The sequence below is a fragment of the Solanum verrucosum genome, unplaced genomic scaffold, assembly GCF_900185275.1.
Source record: "Solanum verrucosum unplaced genomic scaffold, falcon-dt-bn FXZP01000022.1, whole genome shotgun sequence".
In the NCBI taxonomy this organism is placed as follows: Eukaryota; Viridiplantae; Streptophyta; class Magnoliopsida; order Solanales; family Solanaceae; genus Solanum; species Solanum verrucosum.
In genome coordinates this window covers 2,309,229-2,327,943 of record NW_026020086.1, presented here as the reverse complement: position 1 = coordinate 2,327,943, position 18,715 = coordinate 2,309,229, and the positions used below count along the sequence as shown (strand labels likewise).

The following is an 18,715-nucleotide window of genomic DNA, read 5'->3' as shown; positions in this document are numbered from 1 at the left end:
GTTGCGTACACCCCACCCTCCCCAAACCCCACTTGTGAGATTATATGCTTATGTTGTTGTTGTTGAGATCGTGATTGTAGCTGCAAAATTTTGTTTTAAGAAATAGACGGCTTTGTCTTCAAGCCGTCAATAAAATTGAGCTATAATATCTGATTATGATTGTACACTGATGCTTTAGTCCTTTTTACATTTTGGCAAGCTAATACACGATTATGATATTTAGTGCATTGATGCATAAGTCTTCATTTCTTTATAGTTTGCTAATATGTGATTATGATATATAGTACATTGATGCAGAAGTCTTCTTTACTTTATAGTGAGCTAATATGCGATTATATATATAGTGATTGATGCAGAAGTCTTCTTTATGTTACGTCAAGCTAATATATGATTATAATATATAGTATATTATATTGATGCATAAGTCTTCTTTACTTTATGTTGAGCTAATATGATATATAGTACATTATATTGATGCATAAGTCTTCTTTACTTTATGTCGAGCTAATATGTGATTATGATATATAGTACATTGATGCATAAGTCTTCTTTATTTTACCGTGAGCTAATATGTGATTATGATATATAATGAGTCTTCTTTACTTTATGTAAAGCTAATATGTGATTAAAATATATAGTGAGTGCTAATATGTGATTAAAATATATAGTGAGCCTTCTTTGCTTTATGTAAAGCTAATATGTGATTAAAATATATAGTGAGTCTTCTTTGCTTTATGTAAAGCTAATACTATGTGATTATGATGTATAGTAACATTGATGTATAATTTTTCTTTATTTTACAGCTTTTTGATTATTTTGTGTGGTGGGAACACTAGTCCCTACAAGTCTTACTATAGTTCATTCTATACAATGGTCGATTGCCCCCTCCATTATTGGCTCAATTCACAGGCGAATCTAGAATATAACATACGGGTTCACAAGAATTCAATCACTTCGGTATTTATATCAATAATTCTTCTAAATGTTTATAAATATTTAACTATGAACTCAATTTTTATTATTATATTACTTGAAGTTGTTGTAAAAACTGATAAATTTTAAATTTTGAATTTGGCTATGACTCCATAAATGCTAAAAGTCAATAACGACCAGGTTTAATTATTGGTATTAAAGGGTTTTTAGCATACAGTATTATTATTGTATTACAGAGTTTTAGTGAGCACATTTTGTGGTTCTAAAGAGATTTAAAGGACAAAAAATCTGGTGGTAAAAAATCTCTAGAAACAAGAGCATACACAGTTTAAAATCTGTTTATTAATCCGAAATAATTTTCAAAAAAATATTTTTAGAGAGTAAGCGTTTGTGTTTGGCTAATCAATTAGAACAATATTTTTGCCAATATTACAGTAATAAATTGTGGCCGGATTGTGAGGGATGGAAAAAACGCAAGGAGTAAACACATAAATAAGTCTAAAGGAATAAAAAGAAGAGGGTTCAGATGAACCCCTCGCCTTACTTGGCTCTGCCCCGTCCACTGAGAAACATGATGCTTACAATCAAGGGTGGAGCTACACTCTAGGGTGTCCCTTAGAGCACCGTATATACAAGTAGAATGATAAATGAAGTGGTTAAATAACATATTGCCCAATGGTTTCAGGCGCCTAAAAACCAGCAACTCTTTTTTTCTTTTTTTCACTTTTTAAGAAGAGCACGCTCACTTATTAATATTAAGTATTTTAATTTTGTACACTTGTTTGTCAAAAAAATGTACTTAAGCAATTTCTGAACACCCTTTATGAAACACAGCTTATGATCAATTGATGTTGAATTGTTTCATTACTCATATCACTAGATAGACTTTTTAGGAATGGAATCTCATCAGAGTACATTAATTCTCAGCTTAACATAAAGTTATTATTAAAAAGACAAACACATGCTAAATAAAAATATAAAGAAACAAACAATTGAACGATCCAAGAGGGAATCCATAGAATTTAAGTGCTCCCTCTCAATTTCAATTTGTTTGGTTTTAACGGTCATACGGAGTTTTAAAATGTAAAAAAAAAAAAATTGATTAGTGGCACCTGAATCAAGTATCCAATAACTCAATGTGGACGATTGCTAGCTAACTAGAAAGCCATACTCCAAAGGGGACTCTTAATGTTGTTCTATGACTTCTAATATTATTCAGAACCACAAGTGAGGCTTAAAAAAATAGAATGTACGCAAACCTAATTCCTACAGTAGAAGGTAGAGGGATTGTTTCCCATAGACCCTCGGCTCAAGAAAAAAACATATCAAAGCAAATCGAAAAAGGAATAATCAAAAAAGTGATTCAAGAATCATGATGAGTTGAGTTAATGCAATGTACAAACCAGATTTACCAACTGAATCCATCACTATAGGCACATCCAAATATGATTATCCCAACCAATGAAGCTATTAGTCAACTATATCAAGCAACACTTGACTATTAAAGAATTTAACAAAACTTGAGGAGTTTATTGGCTTTCTCTTCCAAATACCCTACAAAATGATAGTATTATGACAATAAAAAGTAAACAAGAATGACTTAAAGACACATCTGCAGCTGTTTCTTCAATGGTTCTTTTGTTTCTTTCTGCCATAAGAGACTTCTTTAATCCAGCTTCACTGAAGAGAACAAGAAATGTACAAACCAGAAGGAGGAAAGGAACCCGACCGTGCCTGTCGCGAGCATGATGGCAAGGACCATGAAGAGGGAATATCCAAGGTAAAGGGTAGCAGAAACAGGCCCGCTCAAGCTCTTGAGATCAAAGATTAGGTAGTTAACAGAGTAGAGGAAAATGTATATAGCAACTGATCCGGAGGCAAAGAAGGATTTCCACCACCATTTCCAGTCCTCCACACAAAGATGCATGTAAGTCAGAACAAGAGAGACCTCAGCACAGACTATGACGAGAAGGATCATGACAATGAGGAGGAAGCCGAAGACATAGTAGACACGACCCATCCAGAGACTCGACATGATGAAGAAGAGCTCAATGAACAGAGTACCGAAAGGAAGGGTGCCTGCACCCAAAACTAAAAGCCAAGATGGATATTTTTGTGGTGGGATTTCACGGGGGATCTGGTTGGTTCGGACTGGGTATTCAATGTGAGGAGCCTTTGCCCCCAAATAACCACCGACTAGGGTTAGAGGAACGGAAATGCAGAACCAAAGTAAAATGAGGACGACAAACAGAGAAAATGGTATGGCCCCTGTGCTGTGACTACCCCATAGCAGGAAGTTCAATGTGGTTAGAATGAGAAAAGCAATTCCAGGGAAGAAACAAGCAGCTTTCCATGAGACTGAAATCCAGCCCTTGTGATCGCCACAGAAGATTGTCCTCCAGAGACGAACAGCAACATAACCAGCTGCAACACCAAGAATCATATAGAAGAATAGCATGCCGGTAATCAATGTTCCACGAGAAGCTGGGGACATAAATCCGAGGGCAGCAAACATGATAGTCACAACACCCATCCCTAGAATTTGAACCCCATCTCCAACCATCGCACACAAAAGTCCTGGATTACTTGGAGCCCTGAAAACATCACTTACCACAAGTTTCCACCCGGATAACTCCTCATTCATCTGAGCTTGAGCCTCTTTGTCAAGCTCCTCATACCTTGTCAGATCCCGCCTGACAGTCCTCAAGAAGATTACAAGCACAATTCCAGCCAAGAAAGTGATCACCATAAGGGAGTTAAGGATAGAGAACCAATGCACCTTTGCACCTTCCATCTTCAAATAAGCATCCCATCTTGATGGCCACTTAATGTCACTTTCCACAAAGTTCACCTCATAAGTAAACGAAACAGGCTCATTTTCTTTAATAGCCATGGCAACAGTTGTAGGGTCGCACTTAATTGGAGTCGGGTACTTATTGTACATTTTCAAGTTCTTTGCTGAATCAGGAGCATGTTGAACACTACAAGGAACAACCTCAAACCCAACAACCATGTAACCAGGTTCCTCAGATCCATCCTTTCCAACTGTTGAGATCACCTCAGCTCCATCCCCAGTACCCATAACACGAGCCACATTGGTCTCTTCATACTTATGAACAAGAACCGTAAACTTCAAGTGATTAAACACATAATACGCATCTTGAACCTTGATCCCAACCGGATAACCAGTCCACCGCAAGAAATAACCTGCCTTCCTCGTATATCGAATAGCAGGCAAATTATCAAGAATCAAATTCACTTGATACATCTCATCAATCCTCTTCTTCAAAAGCTTAAACTCCTCACCAGACAAAGGTTTAGTTTGACACATGAAAATCTCAGTCTCATTAGTATACATCTTAAACCTATAAGGAGAATTCTCAATCCTATCTCCCATAAGAAGCTCACCAAGATTCTCAGCACTATCCTTCACACCCTCTTGTGGTTGGCAAAAAGGTAAACTATAATAACTATAAGGCAACTCAGTGTCAATTGAAGTCAATGAATTCACCTTAACATTCAACAAATCACCAACCCCATATTTATGAGGATAACTTCCAGGCAGATAAAACCCATAACCCAATTCAAACACCAAGCAGATTAACAAAACCCAAATCTTGAATTTCTCAAAAGATCTCATTTTTAGTGGTTTCTTGATCAGATCTGGATGACCCAGATCAGGAACTGTAAATAAAATGTCAAAATCAGTGGAATTTCTCAACAGGGTTTAACACAACAATGAAAAAATCAACTGTTTTGGGATCAGATAATGCAGTTTTAATTACTAGTAAACAAGTATTGCAAAACAAGATATGCAGAGATCTAACTTACCTCCAAAAGGGGAATTCTGAGGGCTGCAATTGAGAGATTGTTGAGTGACAGAGGAAGATCTAGACGCAAAGAATTTATATGTATTCCTATTTGTCCTCGTCGGTGGGAGATTTTGGCCAGACTTTTGGGACCCTCTTGAAGAAAAATGACTTATGTCCTAATCATCAAACCAAGGGGGTTGGGGGGGGTTGGACTTTATAATACTTTCCTTTTTTATAATATAACAATTTCAACGTCTTACGCGCGTCTTGATTAATTTAATGTAATAAATATTATAATACTCTGCTTTTTTTATAATTTCAAAGTGTGTCACGACTCTCGACTAATTTAACAAGACAAAACATTATATTGTAATAGTCTGACATCTCTAGCTTCAATTTTTTCCTTTTCAATGTGAAAATCTAAAAACCAGAACTAATAGAATTGATTTTCATAATAATAAAATAAATTTAAATTGTAAGACATTTACATTACCATAAGAAAAAACTGGAATTAGATCTTGAAAATAATTCACTCTATACAAAAGTAATGAAATATGGGGGGGGGGGGGGGGGGGGGGGGGGGAGTTGGTATAATACTTTCCTTTTTTATAATATAATAATTTCAATGTCTTACACACATCTCGATTAATTTAATGCGATAAATATTATAATACTTTGCTTTTTTATAATATCAATGTGTGTCTCAACTAATTTAACGAGATAAAACATTATATTGTAATAGTCTGACATCTCTGGCCTCAAAGGTTTTTTTCAGCGTGAAAATCTCAAAATCAGAACTAGTAGAATTAATTTTCTTAATAATAAAATAAATTTAGATTGTAAGACATTTTCATTACCATAATAAAAAAATTGGAATTAGGTCTTGAAAATAATCAACTCTACACAAAAGTAATGAAACATATTTACGGTCAATCTTTTATATAATTTTTAGGGGGAAAAAGATACAAATATAGTCTCATATGAGAGGAGGAGGGAGATAATGTTTTTATTGTAATGTGGTATCCGGGTGCCTTGATTAAATTTATCAGATAAATATTATAATATTTGTTAATAATGTAACATATTTACTATCAATGTGTATGGTATAATTTTAGGGAATAAATGATAAATATGGTCTTGTATATTTGGTGATAAGTTCCAAGTAATTGTGCAAATATCTTTTAAGCAATTTTGGTCTTATTAGCAAATCTAATTGTTTGATCATTAAGGTGTAGTGAGAATGTTATTGATACTCAAATAGAAATAACACAAGCATCATGATGAATTAATTATTTGATTGTTATATCTTGCATTTTATACGTATGAAGAAAATAAGAACTAGTAAATATGCAATATCTTAATATTGACAATGGAAAATAGAGTAATGTTTCAAATTCTATAGGGAATTGTGCAATAGTAGAACAACATAGATTCAATGGTGATGAGTTGAATAATTTTTACTGAAAAATTATCAAATATTTCTTGCTATATATGTGTATATATATCTCGAATATTTTTGACTTCTCTGTTGGAATAATGAATTTGCTTTTGGAAAGTTGTAATTTTTATTTTATTTTTAAGGGAAAAGGATAAATATACTCCCGAACTATCGTAAATGGTATGCAGATACTCTCCGTCATACTTTTGGGACATTGGTGCCCCTGCCGTCCAAAAACTAGAGCATAAATGCCCTTCACTCTAAGGGAAGACTAAATAGGGACACGTGGCACAATCTTATCCGTCGATAAATGTCGGATCAATGGATAAGATTGTGACACGTGTATGTCTATTAGTATAAAGAGTATATATGTTCTAGTTTTTGGATGGCAGGGGCATCAATGTCCCAAAAGTATGACGGAGGGTATTTGTATACCATTTATGATAGTTCGGGGATATATTTGTCCTTTTTCCCTATTTTTAATGTATAAGGTAAGTGATTTATTTTCACCCATGTGATTTTAGTAATCTTATTATAATTTATGAATACATTGAATGTATATTCCTGATTTTATGGATACATTGAATGTCTATTCCTATATATTCTTGTGCTTTGAACCATCTAAATCTCACGAGTATTTATTAAATATTCCCTATAAATGGAATATTTTTAAACAAGTAAAAAAGATGAATTAATTGAGATTGCGTAATAACAACTCATACACTTCTCTTTTACATAGTTTTACATATTATTTGACTTTAGGATAAACTTTTTGGGGAGGGTTAAACAGGAAATAAAAGGAACAAACACTTTTTTACTTAATAATTTAACTGCACTAGAAGAGAGAGGTAGGATTTAGAATAAAGATATTCGAAATAAGGTGAAAATGATCTTTATGATAGATAAGATGAAAGAAGCGATGTTGAGATAACTCGAATAGGTGACGAAGAAATTGATGTTCGTAAGTCACAGTGAAAAGGTGTGAGAGGTTGGTCATGATGGATCTAGAGGGGGGCCTATTAAGACAGCGTGCACGGGCACCCGTTAACCTTGGAAAAACTCCCATATATAAATATGAAGTGTGCAATCCAAGTTCGAGGTCTAGGTTATAGCACCTCGTATTTTTTATATGGCATTTGATTGCATCTAACTTTATCGTTAGTAATAGCCATATTAATGATAGTAGTACCATGTCGCGCTTGAATCTTGGGTCGAGGAGAGAGGTAAAGATAGGTTGAAGAAGTACTGGAGAGGGTGATTAGACAAGACATAATAACACCTGAAGCTTACCGATGACATGACCCTAGATAGGAGGATATGAAGATTAAAGATTAAGATAGAAGGTTAGTAAATAGTCAAGCATTGTCTAACTTTTCTACTAGTGTTTTTTTTATTATTACTCTCTTGTTATTTTATTCTTCCATTTTTATCACCTAGTGTTCTCTATGCGTCGATTGTCGTACTATTTGTTGTTATTGTTCTTTTCATTATGACTTCTTCACCGATATATTCTCTTTTCATACTACTTTAAAATGTTTACTTTAACTGAACACCTATCAGACACAATCTTTCTACCTTTACAAGATAAAAATAAGATTTGTGTTTAATAACAACTTAACGTGCACCATACGTAAGGTTTTAATATTATATTTTGCACTCTAGTTTTTAAACATTTTTGGGAATTCTCTTTTAATATTTAGATTTTAGAGCTTATTGCCATGTGCAATGTCCACCTTTTCAATTTAAGACAATCTCCTATGACAAATTACAAGAAAATAACCCCAGAAAGATCATCTGCATTTCTTTTACCGACCCAATGTATATATTACCAATCTCCTGTAAAAAGGGTAGTATAACTAGAACAATTATCTAAATAAACCATAAAAACGATATCCACGCTTCAATGTAATATGGTTTATAATCTAGATAATTAGTCCGCCATTGAAAAAGTAGGAAAAAGGTTGTGTACACACCACCCTCTCGAAATTCAGAAGGGAGGGGTGGTGATGTTGCATACACGCCATCCTCTCCAAAAGGTAGCCTTCAAAAGGTAGGGATAAGGCTGCATACAAGCCATCATCTCTAGAAGATAGCCTACAGAAGGTAGAGGTAATGTTTGCATACACGTCACCCTCTTCAGACCCTAGTTACACAAGGTAATGTTGTTGTAGTCTGCCACTGAAATAGGCTTCAGGGTAAATTACAAAGTTCAACTAATTAGTAGAACATATAACATGACATTATCAACATCTAGATGGGAAATATGAACATTTCTTTCCACAGTTGAAAGATGATTAATGTGAATATTTTTTTAACTTTTGGCACCTAATCCTTGGGATTTAGGACGTCTAACAGCAACTAAAGGATTGGTTATGCCTTGTGAACTTCTCCCAAGTCCCATGCCTTCAACAAAACCCATCTTTGCCATCATCTTTGATCCAAACCCCTTTGTGTGTCTCTCAAATCCTGCAAATCCAACAGATGACTCCTTCCTGATGGATTTCCCGCTTCCACCGACAACCTCAGCACCACGAACAGATGATTTGGGTAGAGAATCCTTCTTTGCTGATGATCTACTACTTGTTTCTAGGATTTCAGCTCCCAATCCAAGAGCTTTTGGTCGTTGGCGAGCTTCGATGGGCTCGGAAATACCCTGTCCATCTTTCCCTAAACCTCTACCTTCTTGATAACCCATTTTTGCCATGAGTTTCGAGCCAATACCTGTGGTGTGCATCTCGAATGCACCGTATTCGACTGAGTTGGTCACAACCTTTGTTTCATGGACAATGGTGGTTGTCTGGGTTGTTTCAATTGATTTCTCCTCAACTTCTGTCTCGGAACGCATGATACCACTTGAAATAAAGGAGACAGGAAGAGCGTAGGAGACTGTTTTCTGATCCCTTCTTTTCTTGCTGCTGTCTTTTTGCCCACGTGGATTTATCGGGGTTCTAAACAAATTGCTTGGGCCAGATTGTCCACCACTACCCTTTGAAGAGTTTTTGGCTGCATTTACATCCTTTCTATGACTTTGTATACCAGTGACTGTGAAATCAGAATCCTCGTCACCAGCTCCTATCAACTGAATGGTCAAAAAATGGAAATCTCAATGTCAGACAGAAAATATGCATCTTTACAGAATGTTTATTTAAGGTATATATTATGTAAACCAAATAATTGAACTCTTCGACAGACTGGAGGTTTTAAGTAACATAACCTTCTCCAAACGAATTTTATCACTGGCGGATGGCATAGCCGTATGCTGTGTCTTGGTAACTGTCACAAACCTGGAAAAAAGAAACACGGATGACTTCAACGAGTACAATTTTCTACCCGTAGCAGTATTACATCTAATATACATGTCCAAAGCAGTCCAAAGCAAATGGAGGTGCACAAGCCACATATAGCAGATGCAAAAGTCAGTTTACAATACAAATCTTATCTAAAAAGCTTTTCCATTACTAATATTAACATCTTAAGGTAAAATGCCTCTATCCGTAGAATAAGCTATCAAAATAACCATAATTTTCACAACTAACTAAAGGCCAACAGAACACATATATTTAAGGCCTCGAAAATAATGAAATGTCAGAATATCGTAATCCATTTCTTCTTAATTAAGAAAGTTTTGGAACATCAGGAAATACATATGTAATTACACACCTTCCCTTTTATACATTCTTTACATGTTAAATGAAAGTTACCCTCTTGATTATCTCTGAAATTCACATATGAAAGACTAAAAAGGGAAAAAGTTCCTACCTCTTCTTACCAGAACCTTGACAACCGCTTCGCAGACGGTATATTGCAGCTAATCTCTGAACCTGTGCATGTTCAGCACTGAATGTCAAAACAAGTGATTTCTAGTCGTTGAACTCATAGAAGACACTCGACTAAATGACAAATAATTCCTTCCTATTGCAAGCTATAGTCATAAAGTTGGTTATCATGACTACAAATGGTGAACTTGGGCCTTAATTATTAAAACAATGTTCCCTTTTTTCATAAGAAAGGGCAAACTAAGATCAAATGAGTAAAAGATCACTATGTAGCAATTTTTTACAGCTTTCAAAACAAAGAAGCAGAACCAGAAGAATCAAGGTTATCATATTAAGAAGTTTTTTCTTTGGAATACGCCTTTCTTCTAACTTTTTTTCCACTATACATGAGATAATACCTACTTGAGTAAAACAGCAGTAGTATCACATTGGCACTTAATGGAAGATGTTTTCAAGGTATGTTGAAAAATAAAGATGAGAAGTTACTGGATTGCACGTAGATAAGTAAAAGGACTTTATTTCCTGAACATAGGTATGACAAAACACAATACCTGAGAACAATCACGTGAATGCATAGGTTGGAAAGATAACATATCAGCTCCATCCAAAACCATCTGGTGCAGTTTCTACATTTTAAGAGTGAAAGGAAATTTCAATAAAAAGGAAGAATTTTTTTTATAGCTTTTGAATAGATCTACACAACATCAGTTTGGTTTCTTTGATTTTGATGCACTTTGATAAAGTATGCACTGTATTTTTAATAAGGACTATAGTACTCGGAAGATGATGATATCAATAACAAGGCAACAAAGGGGTTCCCCACCCTGTACACACTGTGAAGATATACAGAGGTCTCCCATGGAAGGGAAAAAATCAGTTTCTAGGAGCTAAAGAGAGCAGCTATAATATTCAAAATCACCTACAAAACTAGCCAACTTAAAGGCAGCGACTGTGGCTTGTCTTTGTTCCAGAGAAACTAGCACAGTGACTCAGCTACAAAAGGAAATAATATGAAAAGGGATATAAAGTAACTCAATGAACATCCAATTGCAACTTCACTTTACACCATTATCATCTGCTCACCGAACTATTAAACCAGCTGAGATGAACAAAACCAAAAATACAAAGAGGAAAAAGAAAAGACAACATCAATCAAAAGAAGTTATGCTTCATGTCAGTAGATAGGTGATGTTTAAAGACCAAGAACCTCACATTACCGATACTTCATTATTTAGGCAGGAGAACCATGTTTTCTATTTCATTTCAAAAAAAATTCTGATCCTGAATCAAACAAGGGAAACTGTCTTAATTTGATTAGGAACCTCCTACAAATCTACAACCCCCTACCAACAAGTATATGCAGTAAAATTTGGTTATACAACTATCTGCAGTACATCCGGATTCTATTATGACCTGGTTCCAACTTACAGATTAACTATACAAACAAGATCAACATACAGATGGGATGAATGCACAGACTTCAGGACAAATATGTCAGCCTAAACATACAAGCGAGCTCAAAACTGAAATGCACAATTCTTATTTTAACAAAAAGGACATAGATGAGAGAATTTTTCATACAACTATGTTTCTCTCTGACAAAGTTATTAAATAAATTTAGTGGAACAGAAAAATATCAAACAAGGAAAAGTTTGCATCTGATGTCAAAAAGACGGATCTACATAGAAGCATAGGCAAGTTCAACGATCAAGCTGGTGGGAAAGAAAAAAGCAACAAAAGACTTAGACTCCAAACAAAGGAAACAATTTCAAGCTCTTACTAAATTTATCTTCTGAAGATCAACCCCTCGGTGGAGCATTCTCTCTCGACGCTTCAAAGCCATCATCTCCTTGCGATGTTTCTTCTTAGCACCTGAAAACATAAGCTAGGAGTATATACAGTGGAGTTGAAGACACATGGCAATACACAAACAAAAAGAAAAGGTCAACAGAGAAAACAACGAAAGCAAAAGCAGAGAGAGAGAAATCCAAGGGAATTTTATCCTCTTTCAATCCAAGAGAGTAATAAGTAATATGTACTTGAAATTTAATGGCTACACATAAGCAAATTTAAATAAAGACGAAGCATATTGTCGCAACTCATTATAGGGCAGATATCTTTACCTGGAAACCTCCCGAAATTTTTACTCTTTTGAGATTCAAACGGCCATGACTGAGGAAATTTAGCAGCATGTTTCTTTTTCCCTGAAACTGTTCTCGGGTCCTTTACAAACATAAGGCCATCCAAATCAGATCCCCGGGCTTGCTTGGCAGGAGTAGATTTCTGACCTCCTCGGGACTTCCTCTCTTTTTTAGGCTTCTTCATTCCATACTCCCTAGAGACTTCCTGAAGATGAATCCCACCCAACTTCTCTACGGTTTCATCTAAGCTATCATCAGAACAGCTACTAGGAACTTGTCCAACCAACTGTCTAACATCAATTACTTTGCACATTCCACCAGTTCCTTCGTAATAATCTGCAGCAACCTCTTCATCAACATCTGAATCACTATCAGATGAGCCATCACTTTCAGATGATCCGTCAGATTCTTCTGATTCTGACGAACAAGAACTTCCATCATCAGATGAAATGTCTTCATCATCACCATCACTTTCCTCGTCTGATAAGTCTTGAGTATGTAGTCTAAGCCCCCCTATAGACAAAAATCCCTCATTTTCCACAGAAGATGACATCTCAGCTGGCAGGTGATTGTCCATCTCGATGCTGGCACCACCAAGGAAGCCCCCATCAGCATCCATATCCTCATCAGAGAATGAATACTCAAAAGAAGGATTTTCCTTCTCATCCTTGGGTGACAATCCAACTCCTCCATGTGTTATTTCTGCTTCTTCATAGAATCCCAATCCTCTGTGTGAACTCTCATCCAGTGAGAAACCAGCACTATAGTCACCAGCATAGTCAACTTCATGAGAATCTTTATTTTGTCCAACATTTAGAGATAAAGGGGTTGTGCAATCATAAATACATCCCTGATTTTGAGGTTCCTTATTTTGGCCTTCATCTACGAAAGCAACAATTTGAGTTTCCTTTGTATCAACCAAAAGAATAGGATGTTCCCAATCCAACTTGTCATCTTTTACTCCTCCACTACATACTGCATCTGAACGTACCTGGAAAAGACACACGGAAAATTTCATCAGCAATGCATATTATTGCATTCTTTTGAAGAAGGTAACAGATTTTTTAAGTAGCCCTTAGCACAGAGATTGTAGTGCAAGTTTTTTGTTTTTTAGTCAGACTATTAAAACTCATCCCCGCTTTGCACAAACCTCATTAAATTTATGAAATAATCTTTTCATTTACATCTTGATTGGCAAACATTTTAGAAAATATTCTAAGCATCAAAACCAAATAAATTATATTTCAACTTATAATCCACTACCTACATTTTTAGTATTATAAATAGTTGGTTTTGTATAGTCTATTTAGTACATATTTCTTTAGAAATGTGTAAAGAAAGAAAAAGAATTTCAAGAAAATTCTCTCTATTTGTGAATGTGTAATACATTCTAAACTATATTCTTAGGATGAAATTAAATTTTACGGCATTCATAATTTTATCTTGATGGAGTTTTTTGATGACAAGGGAAACCCACAGCCTCTATCCTGTGGGTGCACACAGGGTAAAACCCCCGCTCCTATGCAATAGCTCGCAAACCACATAGGAGAGGTAACCCGCACTAGGCAAGCCCGGTGCGACGAGCTCGATCCAGTAGGCAAATCGAACTTGAGACCTCCAACATGGAAGTCCCAAGCCCAAACCACTGGGCCACCCCGAAGGGTCTTGATGGAGTTTTCATTCCTCAATTTCGAGCTAGATTTTTCTTTCTTTTCGTTGTTTCTCTTTCAAGAGGAAACACAACAACAAAAAGAGCAAACGGAGAAGGGGAGGGGGCGGGGGGGAGAAGGACCAAAATCTTTGGCTCCAAATTCATGTATCAAAATGTATGATTATTCTATCTAATTTTATTTTATTTTTTTTTTGAAATTGGTAACTTTGATTATTCTATCTAATTGTTATCTTTTCCTTCTTCCTTTTCTTTTTTAACCTTTTTCTCTCTTTAGTTCATTATTTTTTCTTCTTGGGCTGATTTTTTAGATGATATGAACTAAAAAGAAGTAAATGAATATATAAATAAATAAGCAATAATTTAATAAAATCAGAATCCACTCTCTAACTTTTATAACACGTCACATACAACTAAATCCCTAGAAATACATATAACTGATTTCAAGTCAACAACAACATACCAAGTGAAATCCCACAAGTGGGGCCTGAGTTGGGTAGAATGTACGCAAACCTTACCACTACCTCGTGGAGGTAGTGAGACTATTTCCAAAGATGCTAAACTTAACTACAAGACTAATTTCTAATCTAGCATGAATCTAATATGGAAATTCCAAACATTCAAGCTAAAAGGATAGTAATGCCATAATTACTATTACAGAATGAAAAAAAGAAGCAGCAAATTGCAATATACCAAAACTATTAGTACTCTCTTACAAATATTTTTAAAAAAAAACAAATAATGCTAATAAATCACAAAACTCGATAGGAAATCTCTCAAGTCTGAAATTGCTGCTTGTAGCAACTAAGCAAGATGAGAAGAATAACCAACAATAATTAATAAGCTTAGGAAAGAATGTTTTTTGATAACAATAATTAATAAGCTTAGGAAAGAATTTCAATCAGTTTACGAAAGACCGTATTCATCAAAATGACTTAGCTTCTGAAATCCTTAAATGTACTCACCAAAATTGCCGTTGCATTGATTTTCATTATTGATTACGTGAACAGGTTCCTTATTAAAGCAAAATATAACAGGAAGTGTGGGAAGTAATTTGTGAATGAAGCGCGCAAGTAGCATCCTGTTTATACTTTGAACACCATAGAGCTTCTTGACCATGGTATTGGACATTGGTTACAGTTGAGTAACTTGGGATCTACTACATTTTTATTGAAGAGAAAGGAGAATCCAGCAAATCACATAAATATCTTAGCTTCGGGCTTATCCAAAGCCTCCCTCGTTCTACTTTGGAGCCTATGAAAATTTATAGGATAAGGGAGGTGAATCGTTTTGAAATTCATTTGAAGAATACCAATCCCAAAAATTCAATTTTGTAACTGATACAAAAACCAAACGACACACTTCTTTAAGCTTCTTAGAATAAGCAAATAGACATGAGACTAGTAGATAGTTTGTGTTTAGTTTCTTTTTATAAGTTAGTGTTAGTTTTGTTATGCACGTGAAAGGTTTGGGAGTCATGGATATTATTAAGGTTATTAATTAGTAACTAAAAATAGAAGCTAGGGAGATCAAGAAATGTGAGTTATGGAGTATGATTTTTTTAGTGATAATTAATACTATTGAGTAATTATTTTAAGAGGTTACTTTTGAATTATTTTTTAAAATAGCACATTGATGAAGAAAAATAAAGAAAAAGTCAAAAAATTGAGAAAAAAGATAAATCCAATTGGAGGCCATAGAGAGGTGTCACATCATCTTATCTATGTTTAGCTTTATATTATATATAGCTTTGTGGTGGGCATAATTTACTAGGGTGAAAGTGTGATTCGTTCTATCAACCCTTTAATAGTTAAAGGGTTTAAATAGTGGATGCACGTGCAGTAGTACCAATTATGAGAAATCCACCGATTCACATGTGAGGAATGACAGTGGTGTACCATAGTCATAAGCTAGAAACGGATAAAGGGGGCATGAAAGTGGCGAGCTACAACAATGGTTAAGGAGACTTAACATTGCTAAGTTAAGAGATAACTGAGCATACCATGATGTTGTTAGGACCACATATATGGCCCTTGATAAGAAAATTGAAAAACAATAAACGAATGTGAAGAGTAGAAATGCAGTCTATTAAATGTGGCAATCATGCCAGAAAATTGCCATAAAAGGAATAAATAGCCCAAAACTAAACTCCCTATTTGATCAATTTTAAGGAAATACTAATCCTTACACATACTGGGCAGATAATCTGTAACATCCCAAAACAAATACACTCATAGCATCCAAACCCATCAGAGGAAATACGCAGAAAATCCAAATGTCTAGTCCTTTTTTTATCACGGCCGAATTTCCAGTCTTTAGCCAATATCAAAAGAGATCAACCAGATATTTGATTAAGATCCAAATTATTAAGCTAGAATTCGTGTACAGAACTAAACTATTAACTAAACAGAAAAGGGCCAAAACTACCCTCGAACTATTCAAAATAGATCCCATATACCTTCCATTTTTTTTTGTCTCAGAACTACCCCTCCCGTCTAATTATTGGATCACATATACCCTCCCTTTTAACGGACTGCCACTTCTCACTATGTGGCATCTGACGTGTAAAAAATGTCACATGACTGTCACCCTAAGCAGACAAATGTGGATTAACCACCCACCCAGTAAATGCCCCGACTTCCCCTACCATTTAGAACCCCAATTTCATTTATTATCCCATTTCTTAAAACAGCTTTCTTTCCCCATTTCTTCAAAAAGCTTTCTTCTCCACTAAATTTTAAAGCAAATGTCAGAATGCTCAGATCCTGGTAAGGATTCATCATACTGATATTCGAAGAAGGGTAAAAAATCTAGCCCAAGCTTCCAAATTCTGTATGGATGAAAAAGGGAACAGAATAAAGAAAACAACAGCATTAGGATTAATTTTTCTTGGACAAACTGACCATACTAGACTATAGCCGACAGGTAATTACTGGAGCTATTTGACGGACTAGATAAGAAGTACACACTTCTGAAATCAATTGGTGTTGACAGACCACATATTGTTGTTTTTCTCTAATGTATTTCACAAGCAACTGTAATGGTTTCCTGATACTATAACTCGATAATGATTGAAGGCACAGAGCACACAGTGCCTTACTGAGAACCATGGAGCGGCCGACTTACATATCATCAAAAGTAGCACTATCAAGTCACTCCCAGTGTGGTGGGATTAGCAAAATCAATTATGAATTGATAGAACATTCTGACATTGCTTCAATATTTAGTGGGGAACAAATCTTTTTGAAGAAATGGCGGCAGAAAGCTTTTTTAAGAACTGGGTAAGAAATGAAATTAGGGTTCTAAATGGTTGAGGAGGTCAGGGCATTTATTGGGTGTGTGGTTAATCCACATTTGTGTGCTTAGGTGGACAGTCATGTGGCACATTTTTTACACGTCAGACACTACATAGTGAGTAGTGGCAGTCCGTTAAAAGGAAGGGCATATGTTATCCAATAGTTAGACGGGACGGGACCGGTAGCTTTGAGATCAAAAACAAACCAAGGGTATATGTGCTCTATTTCGAATTGTTTGGGGGTAGTTTTCACCCTTTTTCGTTAACTAAATAATCCTTTGAAATACAGCACTTCACCTCCAAAAAGTATACCTCATTAGATGTGTATAGTTGTTTCTGCCTTTTGAACGAATCTAGAACCTCAATTAGCTTTACAAACAAAACACAACATATATCTTCCCTAAAGATTCACCCTTTAAACCTCTAACAATAATATGATGCACAGATATAAAAGCACTCCTAGTCAATATTCCAACAACAACATTAACTCAGTGTAATCCCGCAAGTGGGGTTTTAGGAGGTTAGAATGTATGCAAATCTTACCTCCTTTGCCTTTGTGTGGGTAGAGAGGATGTTGATCATCATAACCCAATGACCTTAAATTATACATTCTTCAATAAAAATTCAATCTTTGACAATAAAATAAACTAAAAATGTCTCTAATATACTCTTCACCTACTCATTTAGAAAATGCTGATCCTTAAAAAAAAAATCAATCTTTTACATAAACATACCACTGAATGTGCAGAAGGGTATACATAACGGATCTCACTTCCTCTACTTTTCTTCAATTCACTTTTCGAACTCGAAGCATTCTTCGAGCTGCTAACAGCTGCATTACGATTCCTTGAATTACCATTTCCACTTCCATTTTCACTCTTCAAATTTCTCCCTAAATTCCCAAAATCAAATAAATAAATAAACAAACAATCACACTATAAATACACACAACATGTACATATATCTGATTCAGAGAAAACCTCTTGAAGGAGGAGAATTGAAATCGCCCCAATCAGATAAGACTCCGCCTTCAACAAACAAGCCCCGACCCGAATAAGACGGGTTCCTGGGCTTCCGAGTTTTAGGTTTACTAGATCGTTTTCTGTTATTTCCTCCCATTTATTCAGCTTCTCGTACGTCGGCGGTCTACGGTGGCGAAACGCCGTGAACGGCGGAGAGTGATGGCGGAGATCGGAGGTGAGTTTTCGATTGTTTATTGTAAAGCAAGGGAAAAAGGGTAAGGCGGTGAAGAGGTAAATTCAGTGTGATGAGGTGTATGCTCTCTTATGATGAGGTTTAGCTTAAAATGTTGTACATTTTGAGGTACAAGTGGTGTAATGCGTGGAGTAAAAGTTGTATAAATGTTAGTTATGGGTGTAATGTGTAAATATAGAAAGAATATACTACGAGATATGCTAACATGCCTCGACGGTGAAGTACATCTCGTCTTTTAAAGTAAGAATAAAATAACGAATATTTGAAACCATAAGAAGAATATTTGTAGCTAAAAATAATTTTTTTAAAAGAAATTTATATTAGAAATGATGTTCGGTACCTGCATTCGAATTCGATCCAATTTTATATTGTTGTAAGGTCGATTTAAGACTAGAATGTTTTCTTAAGCTTAAATATGAGACATTTAACTAAAAAG

At 35.3% G+C, this 18,715-nt stretch overlaps 4 protein-coding genes across 7 annotated transcripts in view; 1 reads left to right on the top strand and 3 right to left on the bottom strand.

The window, feature by feature from the left end:
* The window catches only part of LOC125824483 (transmembrane 9 superfamily member 11-like), a 77,777-nt gene extending 72,890 nt beyond the window's left edge, over positions 1-4,887 (bottom strand). The window contains exons 1-2 of one of the 2 annotated variants that reach the window (XM_049503866.1): positions 4,765-4,887; positions 2,443-4,617 (exon numbers count right to left, since the gene is read on the bottom strand). In XM_049503866.1, coding sequence (XP_049359823.1) covers positions 2,600-4,573 — 1,974 coding nt within the window. In that variant the 5' untranslated portion in view covers positions 4,574-4,617; positions 4,765-4,887 and the 3' untranslated portion in view covers positions 2,443-2,599. Of the gene's footprint in view, positions 1-2,442; positions 4,704-4,764 lie in introns of those variants that run through there. The other variant, XR_007442773.1, reaches the window with a different exon arrangement.
* LOC125824498 (uncharacterized) overlaps positions 1-18,715 on the bottom strand; it is a 263,589-nt gene that overhangs the window by 81,772 nt on the left and 163,102 nt on the right. The window lies entirely within an intron of this gene.
* Positions 1-18,715, top strand: part of LOC125824540 (probable E3 ubiquitin-protein ligase RHY1A) — a 293,655-nt gene that overhangs the window by 129,792 nt on the left and 145,148 nt on the right. The gene's annotated exons all lie outside the window — the stretch shown is intronic.
* On the bottom strand, positions 7,960-18,237 carry LOC125824477 (uncharacterized). Its single transcript, XM_049503860.1, has 8 exons — positions 18,045-18,237; positions 17,799-17,956; positions 12,083-13,091; positions 11,740-11,831; positions 10,511-10,585; positions 9,943-10,004; positions 9,398-9,467; positions 7,960-9,262 (listed from the first exon to the last, which is right to left on the bottom strand). Exons 1-8 carry the CDS (start codon positions 18,181-18,183, stop codon positions 8,495-8,497), a joined length of 2,373 nt encoding a protein of 790 aa, XP_049359817.1. The 5' UTR covers positions 18,184-18,237; the 3' UTR covers positions 7,960-8,494.

Excerpts from the sequence above, each read along its gene's own strand:
- LOC125824477 (XM_049503860.1), bottom strand. The coding sequence starts at position 18,183 with ATGGGAGGAAATAACAGAAAACGATCTAGTAAACCTAAAACTCGGAAG. Across the intron at positions 17,957-18,044 it reads CAATTCTCCTCCTTCAAGAG|GGAGAAATTTGAAGAGTGAA; the intron begins GTTTTCTCTGAA and ends TTGGGAATTTAG. Across the intron at positions 13,092-17,798 it reads ACCCTTCTGCACATTCAGTG|GTACGTTCAGATGCAGTATG; the intron begins GTATGTTTATGT and ends TGTCTTTTCCAG.